The following is a 17,839-nucleotide window of genomic DNA, read 5'->3' as shown; positions in this document are numbered from 1 at the left end:
GATTATGACATCAGCTCGTGTGCAGGTGCTAAGTCGATTTTAACGTCACACAGTAACATGAGATATGGTGATAATGTGGGGACGCTTTCATCCTGGAGTGAATTTAATTACGCAGCCTAAAATTCACGGTCAAATTTTCATCACCTGAAGACGGCACGATGGGTCTGCTCCCGTTCCTCTCCATCAATGACGCAGGAGAACAGCCCAAAGGACTCCGTGCCTGGGGAGCAATAAAATAAGAGCAGGAATTCAGCTCACAGTCGTTTGGCAAGAGGCTGCACGCTGGAGAGGGGCACAGGCAGGTCAGGAAATGTCAGCATCCTCGTCTCCCGTGGCCTTTGGGGACCAGACGAACATTCTCCCGATTCAATCGTGACAGACACACCTGCAAAAGAGCCCAACTCCTTAGAGGCCTCCAGTCACCATGTGTGATGTTGGACATGAAGTAGCTTTTCCTGAAGCCAGGGCAAAATGTTTATCTGTTTCTACATTTTCTGGAGCTGGAATGTATATATTTTTTTTACCAAAAACAATACAATAACAATAATAATAGATCATTCACAGCCCTTTGTGAATCCACACCTGGATAAATGTTGGTCACGGGGGTTGTTTGACCATACTTCACCACACTGGTTAGTGTGGGTTGATGAAGGTGGGGAGCATAGAGATTGGTAGTGTGGTGGGGTGAACCACGACTGGTTCAGACATCATCACCCAACTAATGTCAGCTGTGCCCAGCAATTGAACTCAGGTTGTCATATCCATCACGAAAAATGTTAACTACCGCACCACCGCTCCACCCCCATGATGAAGGATGTTCATTCCACACTTCTCTTATGGAAAAAAAAAACTCCTGAATTCTATGTGAAAAACAATGAATCACACCATGCTTGCTGCTGCAATCGTAAACAAATATAATTATTATGAATTCCTGCAGTCACGAAGGCTTTAAGTCAAGAAATACAATTCTATTGCATGACAATGTGTAAGCTGCAGCTCATTCAAAAAACCGACGCTTTGTTTTTTTTTTTATATAAAAGCTACCAGCACTGCCCATGCCTCTGTGCGGGATACACATCTGTGGTGGAGGGCGAGTAGTGGGAAGGTGTGACGTCAGCATGACGCACGAACCTGGCTCAACGCTGTGACGTTGCGGGGGACGTCGACAACTTTGGTAATTCTCAGAGCTGGAATTTAGTCACGTTAAGTGACAAACTAAATGTAATGATTGGTTTTTTTTTGTCAATCATTGGTGACAATGCTGAGACCATCAACCCAGGACACAGATGTGTACGTTGACGTCAGCACCAACAACAACAACCGCCATTCGCCACTAAGTGGCGGTGACGTCACCATGACGCTTGTGCCAGGCCATGTGCACCTTGAGGCCACGTGAAGTGTCGAACGCCCGCTGGCAGGAGGTCACGGGGCAGAACCAGGAGGTGCCACGGGTCGACTGACTGAGATGACCAAGATGACTGGCTGATGCACCACCTGTGCCCCCTACTGTGCCAATTTGCTTATTAGTTAGATATTTCAGTCGTGGTTTAGTGGTAATTTATTGAAGATGGAGGGTTACCAGCCCCTCGCACCCGTCCAGAGCCCCCATTTAGCCACTGTGGTGGTCACAGACGCCATGAGGGGAAAAGCCAATCGGAATTGCCACCGCGCACTTGTTCACCCACGCACCAGCCAGCCCAGCTAGCCAGCCAAACTTTTTTCTAAATAATATACAGTTATGATATATATATAGTTTAGGTTTTGCAAGTTGTGCACTTGGCTAAAATACCAACACAGAACTGTCAGAGATTTTAACGCCAATGCGCAGATTACCTTAAGCTCTATCTAAATTAAAAGACGGTACTCTCTACACGCTGCCAGTGGGCAGAGACAAGAGTGTGCACTTATTAATAGTGGGAGCACGACCTCTGCGATAGAAGCACTGCCAATCCCATCATTATAAAATGTCTTCTTCTGCACGCAAACCACATAAAAGACTACGCAATCAGATGCGATATTCATACTCGGGAGTCACACAGACTTCACTACGCCGCGTTCACCAACGTCAACGGATCAACCCAGCACGGCACGGGCAGCCGAGAACTCACTGGAGGATCGCGTCGCCCCGTTCATGAAGACGTTGAGGAACTTCTTGGAGAAGGGGAATTCCGACTCTGGCGAGGAGCATGTCGTGTCGGAGAAGCACGCCGCCTCGTGCCTCCGGAACGTTTCCGCGTCGCGCGGCGAGGCGAAGTCGGGCGGCACGGGCGTGCCGCCGCCCCTCTTGCCGCCGCCGCCCTCCTCCGCCGGGCCGCTCGCGATGCGCGGGGGGCTGAGCGCCGACATCTCCAGCTTGGTGTGCTCGTCCATCACCAGCATGTAGCGCACCGACTCGTACGAGAGGGCGCTGCTGTCGGAGCAGCGCGTCGGCCGACGACCGCCACCCGCCGCCGCCATTTGGCGCAGCGCACACGGCTCCCCGCGAGTCTCTGTCGCCTTGCTCTCGGGCAGCGTGGCACCCGGCGACTTCGCCTCTTTGCGGCCGTCACCTTGCACCGGCAGCAATTCCAATGAGGCCCACTGAGGGTCTTCCTCGAGGACTCCGACGCACGACGGGCGATGCTGCTGCTGCTGCTGCCCCTCCCCGAGGCTTGGCTGCTCGCGCGCCTTGCGTTGCAACACGGTAAAGTATTCCGCACTGTGCTCCTTCACCGCTCCCTCTTCATCATCATCATCATCAACATCATCCTCCGCTTCCGCCTCTTCATCATCCTCCTCCTCCTCGTCGTCGTCCTCCTCGTCCTTCCGAGTGGAAGCGTCTCGGGCCGTCTCGGTCTCACCGTCGGGTTCGTCCCTTCCGAGCGGAGCCAGCAGGACGGACTCAGCCATCCCCGGCGGGTCTTCCCGTGCGGGCCTGGAGCTCCCCGGTGGAGCCTCGCGCACGAGCTCAGCGCTGCCCGGCGGAGCCCCACGCACCACCGGCTCCTCTCTCCCCGACACCGCCCTGTGGCTCGCCTCGGCCCGCCACAATGAGCCGTAGGCCAGATTTTCCATTCCCGTGCCGCTGTACTTGTCCACCGCGGGGCCATTGTGGTTGGAGCTCGAGTTGAGGTTGGAGGATGCTTGTCGGTCACCTGCCAAGGCCGCTTGCTGCTGCTGCTGCTCTTTGAGGCATAAGTGGGAAGGAGAGTGAAACCCTGGCAAAATAAAAAGATGCGGAACAATGCATTGTTCCATCAATGAATAGCGATTGTTAACGTTACGATTCATCCATCGAATTTCAGCGTATACAAAGCAATGTTTCTGATTAGGGTTTTGTATGTAATGATTTCACATCACCCATGCAGCCGCTATAGGAGCTACCATTCACCGAAATGTAAAAACAAATCATTGATATTTGCTCCTCTGAATCGGGAGAGTTCATTAAATCGCCAGAGGTGGACCGTTTTCACTCCGATTGAGTATGCAACACAACTAAAATATAACTGTAATGAGAATATAAATACCGCACGTCTATTGGATTCATATTCTCAAAAAAGGTGAAATGTCTGCCGTGCTTGTGAAACGTTGGGGGAGAACATCACTCACCATTCCGTAGCGGTGACGACGACCTCACTTTATCCTGCCACGTGCTTTTCTTCGGGCCACAGTTGTTGTTATTTAAAGTATCCTATGAATTACACACATGCAAAATGTTTACATTTGTATCTATGATTTTTTGACAAAAATAGTGCAAGCTGCAATGGTGCATTACATTCTTTGAATTCTCGCTGGATTGAGTGTGCTAGTCAAGCATTTTATCAGGCTCAAGAGGAAATTCACAGTCTGGAAACAAATGAACACATGTACGCAACCATATTTTTTCAACAGCAAGACATTTCATGAAGCTCAGCATAGTTTCCATGTCAAGATGACATAAACATTCTTGCACACATTGGATGAATTGTCATCAGGGGTTACAATTCGATTCAAGAATAAATTATTTTATGTGTTGATGTTTACCATTTAATTTGCATTGTTTATCTTTTTCCATATCTTGTTAGTCCCACCAAATAAAATGTTAATTTATCATTATTTGCACAACATTTGCATGAATATAAAATCATACATTTCTTACACATAAATGTATCGTGAGTGTAAAAACATAATTTTAGTCAATTAATGAATGCAGTGTTACATGCCTGGTGCTAATCACTAATCACACCCTTCAATTAGGTAGGCAAATGATGTAGGCATATGGCTCAGTGTTTATTTGCACTTTGTCAAACCGTGAGCCTTGTAACCAGGGCCGGTTTCCACCTTCACAAAAACAAACTGTAGTCCTTTTGTGGCTAAGGGAAACTAAAACTGATGAGTAAGAATGTGTTCACTATAAAAGGTGAATTTACAACTTTTGCTAATTACACGCTGCAATAGCAGCTGAGGAGGAAATATCATGTAGTTGTTGGCTGGTGGCATTTTCAGTCGACATGTAACGACGCTTCAATTCGTCCATTAAAACTGATTCGCACGGTTGTGATCCACGCATCCAATAGTCCGTGTGAGAATCGATTATCTATTAGTTATACAAATTGTATGCAATCAATATACAAATGCTACATATAGCAATAATCGAGCAATCAAAACTGTATTAACAAAATAGGAAAAAGCCAAGAAACAACATAATCGAGACCAATCCATTTCTGAATTTAATCGTGAAACCAAATTCTGAATTGAGTTACAGTTACAAGCCATCACATTTCTCGGGGAATAAATCATAGCATCCCTGGTGGACAGAAGGGACATTCTCCATGGTGGCACACAGCACATCATTCTCCTTGTGGTAGGAAAGTCCACAGAAGCCAGGAAAGTTCAGCCTGGAAGGCGTCCGCCAGTCACCCTGCCGGCCCTATCATACAACCATTATTACACGTCCGATATTCTGCCATTCCAAACCCACAAACGCCCCACCAAAGTGTGCCAACGTAGCAGAATTTGCTGCCGCAGTGCACCGCTTTCCCACCAACCTGGGGCACGTGGTGGCACACGCCGTGAATGGAGGTTTTGGCGGACGACTGCCCGAGTTCTTCCGTCTCAAACTCATCGTCCTCGGCGTCAATCAGCTCCAGCTCCAGGAGGTCCTCTTGCAGGTGCTCCACCAGCGACCCCACCACCTGCTGCTTCAGGTTCAGAATTGGAGCATGAGGCTGCCGAAACAGATGTACATTTTATGACAAAAGCCACACTGTTGTCTACGGTGCAAAGCAGGCATCCTTTTAAAAGTGAATCTAGAATTACATCTAAAACGCTGCTCATCCCGAGTCATATTACACGCTAATCCTATTACTCTATCTGCACTGTTAATCGATCCACAGAAACCTCTACTGCACACTCATCAATTATTCCAATTATTTCCGTTTCTCAGGTGAAAGTGACGGAAAATTAATCCCATTAATTGCGTTTCTTCCAGATGCTCTAAATTAATCCTTGTAAAGCAATCCTTCCACGTTTAAGAGGGACCCAAATGTGGTGGCAAATTCATCCTATTATCGCCATTCATCAATGGATAATCACGTGATTAAACGTGAGTCATTTCCACAAATAGCATCCTCCACAGCACAATGCATAAGAGGAGCTTGCCATCAATATTACATGTGGAAGTGCTCATAAACTATCATTGTTTCATTTATAAACGGTGCACTTTACTTTGAACGTGTCTTTCTTCTTGCCGCTTAAGATGTGCAGATAATAAAACTGAAATAAGCACTGAACAAATGTGCTAATACGCTGCGCATAAATGCCTATGGCTATTGTTGGGTTTCGCAATTTACTGCAACATTCGGCTACAGGGGATCATGTCATCACCAAACCAGTACTGTCTTAATAATGCATGAAGCGCACACCGCCATGAACTTGGCCCGGCTATAGACTCAGCGGGCTGGCATCTAGGACTGCAGCAGAAAACACTTGCGACGGAGGAAGTCTGGGAGCCACCCCCACCAAGGTTACGGTATTGACAGGCAGTCAAGAGTGCTGCGGTCCGGGCAATGTATTTCTTTACGGAAGGCCAAACGCACCCTTTTATTCTTTCAGCACAGCGACTTGTGACCTGCCGGCTTATTTGAAGTGTAAAGGGCTGCCTCGCAGGGACAAGCCCGTGGTTTTGTCCGTCCAGGTGTCACGCGTGCATCATGGGACTGTATCTTTGAATTAAGTCTACATGGTGAAAGTGACCAAAAGCCGTAGATATTAGGCACGTCATGATGCATATATTCACCATGACATTACCTTTCCAAAAGCACTCTGATGAAATCATCTTGTGCACAGGTGCTAAGGTAGCTATGACGTTGCAGGATGGAAAAAGATAGTGGCATCCTGGGAAGGCCTTCATCCAGCAGTGGATTGATTATTGGCTAGTAGTGATGAATGATGCCCCGATTTACAAATTAAAACATTGCACTGACAATAGAGGCATCAGATCGTCTGTGTGAGAAACGTTTCTAGCCATTATATTCTGGATTGAAGGCCTCCTCACGTTGTACCGGTAATTCGGATTGTTTTACCATATTTCACCACGCTGATCAGAAAATGTTAATAAAGAGGGACTCATGATAAGTTCAAATATCACTCGTCACTAATGTTGGAAATCAATTCAGGTCATCGGGTTCAAAGCACATTGCATTAACCACTGTACCACGATCCATCCCTATGTGTATATATATAGTGTGTAATTGGTTCATATAAACCACTTGAGGGCACTAGATTATTGTGGCATGATATGGCTCCTAATTCCTTGGGAGTTGATGAATTGTGGCTATTCAGGGTAATGATTTTATTTGAGGATTCATCTTTTAAAACTGGAGTGACTGCCAGCACCTCTAGTGGCTACAGCGATTAAGTGAATCTATTCGACATGGTACATATACAAATTAAAACATTGCTTCCCACATCCACAATTGGATGCAAGTATCATGGGATTAAGAATTAGCATTTAATTAACAAATCGATGCATAATTCCTCTCCTACTCTACATGCACCAATATGGTTTTAAAAATAATAATAAAAATTACAGATTTAATCGATTCACGACCCCAAATCGTAACAACATGCCTGTCAACCCATATGGTTTACTCGTATTCTTGTACAGGGAAATAGAGTTTTCAGGTCCATACCGTGAACAGCCGTTTCAATACGGGCGAAGTTGTTTTTGTCTATTTGTTTGTGTTTCTCTCTTGTGATGGGACTTTGTAGGATGAACGTTGAGATTTATAAGCACAAGAGGTGACCAATAAGGTCTGAATTGGTCTGTAATAAGGTCGGCACTGATAAAGGGGTTGACAGCTATGTAACAATTGAGTGAATCATGAGGTGTGCAGTTCGTTACACACAAGGTAAATATATTGGTAAACATATCCAGTTATTCAACTAACCGTACTGTGTGGCCACAGTGTTGAAGAGAGGACCCGTAGAACATGCAAGATGAGCATGCCACTGACAAAAAAACCACGATACTATATAAAGAGGCACATTGATCAAATCAGCGCCAGTGTAACCACACCGATGTGAACGTGACTTTTTGTTCGGCCATTTTCTTTAGGCTTCGTGGCTGTTTCAGAGTTCCAGCCGATTTACAGATTCATGTGCCGCTCCATATGTCAAATGAAGAATATGTGTTAAGAATGATAATGCCATTACTTACATAAAGGATAAGCCTCACTATAAAAAAAATTCGACAGTTGTTAAATTAACTTTCCAATCCCTGCTGAAGAGCTGTCGTGTGTTGCCAATGACTCAACATGACTCTAGACTCTGTACACAAAATGAATGCAAAGTGGCAGCATGCTCCAACCGCAGTGTACGCCACACAGATTCAAAAGTACTACCCTGGCTGCACAGGTGTCAAAGTTAAAGGTGCAGCCCTGCAATTGCTTGCTCAAGCCACTGATGGCTGAAGGGCCTCCATTGAGAGGAAGTTTCGATTTAAAGCTTTCGTGACTGCAGGGATTCATCTTCTTGGTTCTTTCGGTAAAGTCACGTATAATTGAAATAATAAAATCATAAAAATAAAACATAATAAAATAATTCTCACGACGTTTCGGCCACAACGCAAGTAGCCGTCCTCAGGTGGAGAACAGGTCTGTCACGTAGAATTGAAATAATAAAAATAAAAGATAATAAAATAATTCTCACGACGTTTCGGTCACAACGCAAGTAGCCGTCCTCAGGTGGAGAAAAGGCATGTCCACCTGAGGACGGCTACTTGCGTTGTGGCCGAAACGTCGTGAGAATTATTTTATTATCTTTTATTTTTATTATTTCAATTCTACGTGACTTTACCGAAAGAACCAAGAAGATGAGAAGAAGTTCTCGAGGGTATGTGGTCTCTTTTTCTACGCGCTTCTGCGACCGTCTGGAACGCCCTTCCGTCTAATATTAGAAAGCCACTGGAGCTATGCACTTTTAAATCTCAATTGGAAACTAATTTCTTTAGAATTGCTTTTTTGTGTTTACTTTGTTGTCCCCCCCACCCACCCGTTACATGCTAGTTGACCAACGACGGAGGTGTGCCTATTTAAACTTGCGGGTGGAGAGAGCCAGGTGGATGTAAGAAACTTGCCCACGTTGTTTTGAATGCTGCGCTGTCAGAAGAACGTGGCAGTTCAGCGACCTCTGGATTGCCAGTCCAGTGCGCTGACCATTACACAGGTGTAAGGATAGTAATTGTGGAGTGGACTAGGAGAGGTCTAAGGGTTTGTAGATAATGTTTCGACCAGAGACTGGTCACAATTACCTCCCAATTGTTAATGTGTGTTATGTAGAAAATAAAAAAAACATCTAAGCATTGTAACCTTTGGCAGATGTTTGTGAAGCAGAATGTTACCAATTTAGGTCAATAATACCCACATAATTTATTCTGCTAATTTAGAATTCAGAAAATTAATATTAGATTGAGGACAATGTAAACTGCTCGTACAGTGCTGAGCACGCGTTGCATATTCTACCAAAGTGGAAATTATTTCCAGCAGTGTTGTGTGTGGTCACGAAGAGACACTGTTATCCATTCAGAGCAGCCTACACCCTTAAGCGCCTTGCTGTGAACTCCTGAGGTTCACAATGAGACTGCAATAGCAAACACTCCCCTGTACCTACAATAATTGGCCATATCCACCAATGCACAACAAAGGATGTCGCAACGGTTCTGGAGCATTCATATTTGATGACGTGACACTTTTATCCAAAAGCAAGGATCTTGCACTGCACAAGACCACAGCAGTCACAGCCACCCTTCCCGTAATCAGAGGAATGGCGCACGCAATTTCTCAGCACTCGTATGTGTGTTCGACCACATAGAGCAACAACTACAAAATCGAGTTGACTGCTAATTGAGACATTGGGAAATTTGTCAGGCCGATCTCATGAAAAGAAATCCCAACCAAACTGTTCATAAATGCCTAAACTGCCGTTTGTATTTCAGTTCAGGATTGGAGCAGTATGAAGACATGGTATCCAATGGCTTCATTAAAAATTTAAGAATCATGCATTGGCAAGAGTCTGGCTCAGGCATTATGGCTGTGCTAAGATCAAATGTTCTCTTCAACTATACAATGCGAAAGGCCATCAATGCCACCATGACACTTCCCCTACATTTTCTTATAAGGAAATATAACACCGCGATTAAATCCAGTGTGTTGCACTTTGCATACGCATTAAACTATGCACCCAAGGGAATGTTTAAAGGATGGTTTGTGCACTACAAATATAGAACAAAATAATGATTCTGCTTTTCTCACTATGTGTCTAACGATTCATCTAATCCTTGATTAATTTACAGTCTCTGTTGTAAATCCACTGCTGGATGGTATATCCATGCTGTATCAGTAATTTGTTTGACCAAATTGGTATTGAGGGCCCAGAACGGGTTCAGGCATCACTCACCACTGATGTTAGTCATGGTCAGAAATAAAACTCGGGTCGCCGGGTTCGTAAAGAGTGCACTACCCGCAGCGCCACCGCTCCATCCCCCAAGCTCACAATCCATTCAAGTGTAAGAATGTACAGCATTTGCAATTCGTATATGTTGTACGAGATGGGTTACTATCCGGGCAGAAACAAGAGGTGTTACCGTTCACTGCAATCTATTCTTGAATCACATTGCTCCGTGATCATGAATCGTTCCACCCTTACTGTTCACAAATTGTTCGGGTGAATTTGAAGTTAAATTTGTGAAACTAACTGCAAAGGTCCTATATAGGGAATCTCAGTCGCTTAATAAAACGAGCTTGCAATGCTAACATCGTTTAGAAAAAGTGGGCCCTTGTGTGCTTTGTTCACGACCTAAATTTGATGTTTTTAAATTACAAGGTTAACAAACCTCAAATGCAGCATCCATCAAAGCAGTTGCTTCTTTGTGTGCTTGCTGGGGTGAAATACTCCTGCAATCTGGCTGTACAGTCCTCGTGTTAGCAAGGCTGTTTTGAGGCTACAACTAATGATACACAACGTACAGTATTGAATATTGCATTATTAATTCATGACGCCACGCTCTTTGCACATTACTTTAAACAATCTATATAGATGTAACGTTTAGGGCAGCAGTGGTGAGCCTTTTCCTTACTAGGGACCAAATAGGATTGATGTGCATTACCTGCCAGGATTACTTGACTTGTTTTCATTGAATGTATTTGATACTCAGTGTCTGCAATGTTATGATTTATCTGCTGTAACTTTCTTTTATTTTCACAGCTGAATGTTTCTAGCCTGTGTCAACAAATAAAATGAATCTTTGAGATTCCTTTGACGTGCCACGCGTTAATACAGGCCTTAACATGATCAAACACCAATGAAAACATGAAAGTGCAAAGATGAATGGCATAGATAGTCCCTTACAGCGACAGAAGTGGAATGAGCTCATCAAAATCAGAAACGCAATGTTGAATAATCTCGCTCATAGCACAGTCTGGATAAAATTTGGGAGAAATTACAAATACATCATGAGTGAAAACAAGAGAACCGCTGTTGCAAGATTACAAATATTTTTCGATTTAAAGCTTTCGTGACTGCAGGGATTCATCTTCCTGGTTCTTTCGGTAAAGTCACGTAGAAGGGAAGTAATAAAATAATAAAAATAAAACATAACAAAATTATTCTCACGACGTTTCGGCCACAACGCAAGCAGCCGTCCTCAGGTGGACGCTGTCTCCCCCGACAGACCTGTTCTCCACCTGAGGACGGCTGCTTGCGTTGTGGCCGAAACGTCGTGAGAATTATGTTATTATGTTTTATTTGTATTATTTTATTACTTCCCTTCTACGTGACTTTACCGAAAGAACCAAGAAGGTTACATATATTGTAGCGGCGGGCCAAATGAAATAATACGGCAGGTCTTATCCGGCCCGCAAGCCCTCTCGGTCCCCCACCATTGATTTAGACTAATAAGCACATTTTCATTCTTGTGCTGAGCCAGTAAGAATTTCTCTGGCTCAAACAGCCACACGAAAGGTGGCTTAAGGGTGACGTTGACACAGACGTATGTACATTGCATGTGCACAGTGGAGTTATTATACCGATCCAGCCAGGTCACTCAGACAGGGCGCCGTGATGCCACAGTCGTCCACAATCTCCGAGAAGTCTTCATCCTCAAACTCCTCCAAGCTGATGTCGTTGGACAGGCGGCTGAGCACATGTGAACAAACACAATCGGAGCTTCACGAGAATTGCTATTAAACGACGTGTGCAGTTAAGCTGTAAATGCAAGTCATTCAAACTCACTGATAGATTGATACTATATATACACACACATATATAGACACCTCTTACAGGCATTGTAACAGCAAGTGCCTTTGCAAACACACATGTATGCAAATACATATTCGAGCTAACATTTCACATGAAAGAATTTCACATAAAGGTCCCATGACCATGCCTAACATCAGCTTGGGGCCACTGGAACTCACTTTTTTTTTTATCATAAACCCCATTATGGCAGAGGCCTCCTCAAAAACCAGAGGCACTTTACTCGAGCATCATGCACTTAAAGTGAAAATAGCGTTAGCAAGGGAACGGCTCAGTGACTTTATTAGGAGGAACACACTGCTGGAAGACACTGAACCATGCGGTAATATGTTGATCTTAGCCGATGGTTAAACACACAAGGCTCAGGGCCTTGTTCTGGCCTGCATGTCGTCATTATCACTCAAGATTTTCAATGTGCAGTGTGTACATTTCACATATATCGGTTTAAGACAGTGGTACCCAAAGCTGTGGTACACATCCTACGGGTGGTAAGGCAAGCAGTACGTGTGGCATGGTGGCATGGTGTCAATGTTAATGTCTCACAGCAAATGTTTGTGGGTTCAATTCCTGACTCGGGTGTCTTTCTGTATTAATGAAGGACTTTGAGCTATGGCTCCACGTATCTGAGTTCTCCATTGAACATCGCTATTATTATTATTCTCCGCCCAGGTGTCCTCCCGCAGCTGACAAAACATACAATGTAACTGGTATTGGTCAAAAAACCCAAAGCTAAACAATTACTTGCAAATTACTCTAAAGGGATTCCACGTGGTAAAATTGCGCCTTACTGCAAAAACATTGCAGGATCCTCCTGAAAAAGTCTTGAGATTCCGTGAAGTACTGTATTCCTGGGTTAAGAAGCGTTTTTAATAAGTATAATATCTGCATCTATGCATTAGTGTGAGCTTTGTCTGTATGCCGATATAATATAGTATTGGGCAAAAATGTCACGGTCATGCATAATTGAACAAGAAATAAACATTCCCAATTATGAAACGTATTTTGAAAAATAAGTACCTGCTGTGGTCCTCATTTTTAATAAGCACCAATAGTACTAATTGTAAAGCACATTTGTATATTACATATACTGTATAGCACTCTAACTGATTTCATAACCATTGGCTTTATGAACACCAGCATGTTTGATGCTCAGCACACATTCTTTGGGAGGGGTTTCACATGAAAAATCTGCCACATCAGATGATCTATATTCATCTCACATGGAAGTACACAATTTAACAAAGTTTGGGAACCGCTGATCGAAAACGATAAATGTGTACAAACCGCAGTGCATCAGCCCCTTATTTTTGCTAACCCAAGTGCAACGTTGCATAATTAAAGACGTAGGTAAGACAACGATGTACATGCGTGTATTATTTAACAGGATACGTTGCATAAAGGGTCACAAAGTTCTTCCCCTCCACTCGTTTGGCACTGTTCCTACTTAAGCCCATTGCAACGGTGGTGGCAACATTTCAGACTGATTATCAAATCACAGAATCAGATTCTTTATCTAGACTGGAGGATTCAGATGAGCAATTAAGCTTTTTTTCACAGATTTCCAGTAGGGGCGGGTCAGAAAGTTCTACATCAGATTGGTCTATTACTATATTTTCAACACATCTTGCCTTGTTAAATAAAATGCTGGTGTGCCCTAACTTGCTTTAATTCGTGTGTATACATCAAATATTGTTCGTGCAAAGATCTTTGTCAATACTTTTCAATAGAGCACTCCCCCCTACACCGCTTCGGTTATTGAGACAGTGTGACCGTACATCATCCCGGTGGACATGATGTGGAGGGAAGGACAGATTACATGAGACATCACTCTCAACTGGAAAAAGTTGTAACCCGGAATAGAACTTCGGTAGGTCAACCAAGTGTAAAGCGCAATGCCCTTGATCCACTGTCCCACCATATCCACCTCTGAAGTTAAATTGTAATCTCCGGCCATAATCTAGGCTCTAAGGACATTAGTCACGGTGAACGTGAGTGTGAGCAGAGTGGGTCATCGTGCGTCATACCATATTACGCACGAGCCATTGGATAAAGTAAAGAACGAAGCGTTCACGTGAACAGCAAAGCGTTCATCATCACATCATGCCACAGCGCGTGCCGCACGCTGTCTCATGCCCTTAATGTCCGAGGACGTGGATGTCTTCCGTATGCCAGGTTAACGAAATGACAAATATTGATTTCACGTGCACAGCTCTGCCCTGTCTGTTAAGTGTCCCGGGTTAACGTCGTGACGAATGAATACGTAATAAAATTAACGTAGAACCCTATGTCCATCCACGTAACAATTAACCCCCATGTCGATCAAGGCGTTGTTTGACCATGCCTTGCCACGCCAGTGAGTACGAGTTAGTGGGCGTAGGACCGATTCATGTGTAAATTATCAACCTGGTCTTTGCCGTAAGCCTGAATTCAAACTCATCTCGACGCTTTAACAGCAGAGTATGAGAAGCACTGCGCTACCACTCCACCCTACAGCACCCATCCATGAGCACCTAAAAGTCGAGGATTGTCCGCTTCAAGTACATGTTTGGTACCATTCGTGACTCAATATGTATTTGCAATTAAATTATACACAATTCATATTGCGATATCGTGCCGTTCGTTTCATCTGCAGTTTAATCAATTTACAGTATTTACATGTAATTCTTCACGAGTCCGTTGTTAATGCTGGAATAAACAAATATACTCGACGGGGAATTTCACTTAAATATCTGAATGTGTCCATATTTTGTTAAATGAATGTGTTCCAAAACAAACGAAATTGTGTGCGCGCCACAAAGTAACTTAATTTATTTTTGGTATTTGGTTTATCCAGACAATCCCCGTCGATTCTCAAGAATCTTTCAGAAACGTCCTGCATTTGGATGTTCGGCAAATACCATTATTCAGTCTTTTAGCAATACAATTTAAATTCACCGACAGTATACGTTTTTTTTTTAAATGACCAGTTATTACAGTATTTAGTAAATAGCACAAAAAAGGCAAGCACCGATTTCGGCTATATTTTCCATAAACCAGCACTTTCACGACAACACGTTGTATTAATAATTAACGTATGGTCCAAAGATGCGTGCAGTCTATATTAATATTGCAATATATTTAGCATAAGCACCCAACATTCAACGTGCATCACAAACAAAAACAACACACCACCTCCTCCTATGTCGTAGGCGACGTGACGTAAGATTTGCCATTGGTTGTCCTCCCTATAATGAAAACTGTCTTTTTAACATTCAAATTCTCTGTTTAAAAAACAACAACCAGGCTGTAGTGCACCGTAATATTGTGCGCACTACATACTTCCATTGATTACAAATGCTCCGTTGGGAAAAGCTTAGCTTTTTTTTTATAGCGACGTCAACATCGGATAGATATTACGCCAGCGTGTCCGATGCAAGAACGCTGCTTGCATAAGGAACAACGCGGATAACGCACGAAACGCACGCTGGTCTTCAACAACAAACCATTTACACCTGATGTGCGACAACCAAAGACGAACACACGGACAACCAAAACATCTCAGGCGATACCCGTTCTCGAAGACAGCAAATACATATCAACAAAGGCAGATGTCGCAAATGGAAAGAGACCAATACATCGCGACAGTATTGTGCAGTATCGTAAAAAAAAATCACGACCAGTCCCAGCGACGAAGAAGAAGAATATGATGATCATCATTACCTTGCTTATTTACACACGGTACATTTCTCTGGGTAATGAATAATGGGAACAATAACCCGCTAGAAGGGTAACGGAGGTGTTGTTTGGGGGGGTGGGTGGTGGAATTGTACCTGAATCCGGACGGCGACGTTAGCTGCAACCCCAGAAAGGGCGAGCTCTCCGGCGAGCTGAGATGGAGGTGATGATGCTCCGCCATCTCTCCGCTTTTGCCAGGAGAGAGGGAGGATAAGGTGGGTGGGGGGGATAGGCTGTAGAGGATGGGGAGGATGGAGAGGATGGGGGAGGATGAGGAGGAGCGGCACCACCACCACCAGCAGCAGCAGGAGGAGAGGAGGAGGTGTTTTGGTGGGAGGTTGAGTAAGTGGTGGGGGACGACGGGGAATTGTAGTGGGGGGGGGGTCGTGTGTGTGTGTGGAGTAGTGGGGGGTGGTGGTGATGCTGGCGGTGGGGTAAGGAGCTGTGTGGATGTGCTCGGCTCTGCGACAGCTGGACAAAGAGGCGCGCCCTCTCCCGAGAGGACAATTAAATAGGGTGGTCGGATCGGGGTGGTGTGTTGGAGGGGGGGGGGACCCGGCGGATTAATAATCGTAATGCTACAACCGACCACGGCGAATAGAGTAATGTCACCAGCGTAAAGCGAAGAGTCACCACCAGCACAATTACCGCACTGCCACCTGAGTCACACACACAGTCGTGGGTCAGACCAGACAGCCTCGGTCACGGAATTGATGAAATTACCAAAAAAATGCAGTATTAGACAGCCAGTGAAATACTCTAAAGTTACTGTACGTAACGCATCAAACCTCGGTGTGTGAGAAAATTAGACGACTGTAAACAAATATATATTTCTACCCCGATGACATTTCGCGACGACCGTGTATGATGTCAAGTTCAGTTGCCCAGGCGCTGTAATTCCGTTACCGCGAAATTGGCCAAATTCGGTGTTGTCTACCCCCAAGGTCAACGCGTATACTGTAGATGATAACCCCCCATACATTGCGTCAGTCGTTCACAATTTCAGGCATTGTATATTCAACATGCGACGTCCCCAGTCAGCTACATGTACGCATGTTTTGTTTTCTTCTCGTGAATAACAAAACGCTACACACCGATGCATGCATACCGTGACACATCCAGACACGTAATGCGAGAACATACTGGTTTTCCATGTACAAACGTACTGTCATATGATGCGTTACAGACACATGCTGCGATGCATACTGTGACACACACACATACACACGCGATGCAATACATACGGCTTCACATGATGCGACGCAGACAGACACCGCGACACGCACGGTGCTGAGATGCGCACAGAGAGACGGATGCGAGACGCGTACGATGACACTGATAGGGTCGACGCTTCTATGATACGTACAGGCGCGTACTGCCACTCGTCTGTACGTGTCCACGCCTCTGTGTGCACACTGGCCCCATCGTGCACGCACTCTGCATTGCAAGTTGGGATGCGTTGCGCAGGCACGGAGCAAAGCGCGCAACGCATTGCGGACGATGGCTTTGCGCATGGGGAGGTTGGGGGGACACCCTCAATTTCGCTTTTGTTGTTGTTGTTGTAACCCTCTTGGAGTGAGTGGCAAGGACAAAAAGACCCCCTCGTGTAGCCTGTTGGGGCAAGTACTGTCAGCATAGCGCCTATGAAGGCCGGCACTGTGGCACACGAGTTGGTGGGGGTGGATAACACCTCACCCGGGCCGCCTTTGTCTGCCTCGTGGCGATGTTTTTACGCACCGCACCAGGGCACTCATTTGAGGCCGAGTGGACCTCGGGGAGGCCCAGGACCGGTTCAGATAATTCGGCACCGGTGTTGTGCCGTGAGCGAGAAAATCGAACTCGGGTCGCTGGGTTTCGTAGCGCAGCGTGAGCGCCACAATCAGCACACACGAGGCACTGCTGCAGAGCGACGTGGGGATATAGGTACACGGCTTGTTGTGAATTCACTGCCGGTGTTATACTGGTAGGAACCCACTGGTTACACCATCCCACAGGGGATTACTGTGCCCGTCCGTCGTGCAGGGTGGGGCTTGGTGGGGAGGGGCTGGGTGAGGAGGGGAGGGGCTGGGTGGGGAGGGAGGGGCTGGGTGGGGAGGGTGGGGAGGGGCTGGGTGGGGAGGGTGGGGCTGGGTGTGGAGGGTGGGGAGGGGCTGGGTGGGGAGTGTGGGGCTGAGTGGGGAGGGTGGGGTGGGGCTGGGTGGGGAGGGGCTGGGTGGGGTGGGGCTGGGTGGGGAGGGGCTGGGTGGGGAGGGTGGGGCTGGGTGGGGGGTGGGAGGGGTGGGGCTGGGTGGGGAGGGGCTGGTCACTCCGTGGTGCCCTTATAAAACTCAACATTTAACCTACTCACGCCGGC

The 17,839-nt window shown here is 45.6% G+C and overlaps 1 protein-coding gene across 2 annotated transcripts in view; it reads right to left on the bottom strand.

The window, feature by feature from the left end:
- Positions 1–16,926, bottom strand: part of LOC144933881 (C-Jun-amino-terminal kinase-interacting protein 1-like) — a 29,851-nt gene extending 12,925 nt beyond the window's left edge. Inside the window, exons 1-7 of one of the 2 annotated variants that reach the window (XM_078859153.1) lie at positions 16,853–16,926; positions 15,582–15,719; positions 11,544–11,652; positions 5,007–5,186; positions 3,589–3,670; positions 2,109–3,197; positions 145–220 (exon numbers count right to left, since the gene is read on the bottom strand). In XM_078859153.1, the coding sequence (XP_078715279.1) occupies positions 145–220; positions 2,109–3,197; positions 3,589–3,670; positions 5,007–5,186; positions 11,544–11,652; positions 15,582–15,719; positions 16,853–16,911 (1,733 nt within the window). In that variant the 5' untranslated portion in view covers positions 16,912–16,926. The remainder of the gene's footprint in view (positions 1–144; positions 221–2,108; positions 3,198–3,588; positions 3,671–5,006; positions 5,187–11,543; positions 11,653–15,581; positions 15,720–16,852) is intronic. The other variant, XM_078859154.1, reaches the window with a different exon arrangement.
- Positions 16,927–17,839: the final 913 nt, after the last annotated feature.

This window comes from Lampetra fluviatilis, chromosome 8 (assembly GCF_964198595.1).
Source record: "Lampetra fluviatilis chromosome 8, kcLamFluv1.1, whole genome shotgun sequence".
NCBI classification, from domain to species: domain Eukaryota; kingdom Metazoa; phylum Chordata; class Hyperoartia; order Petromyzontiformes; family Petromyzontidae; genus Lampetra; species Lampetra fluviatilis.
This window is presented reverse-complemented; position numbering and strand designations above follow the sequence as displayed.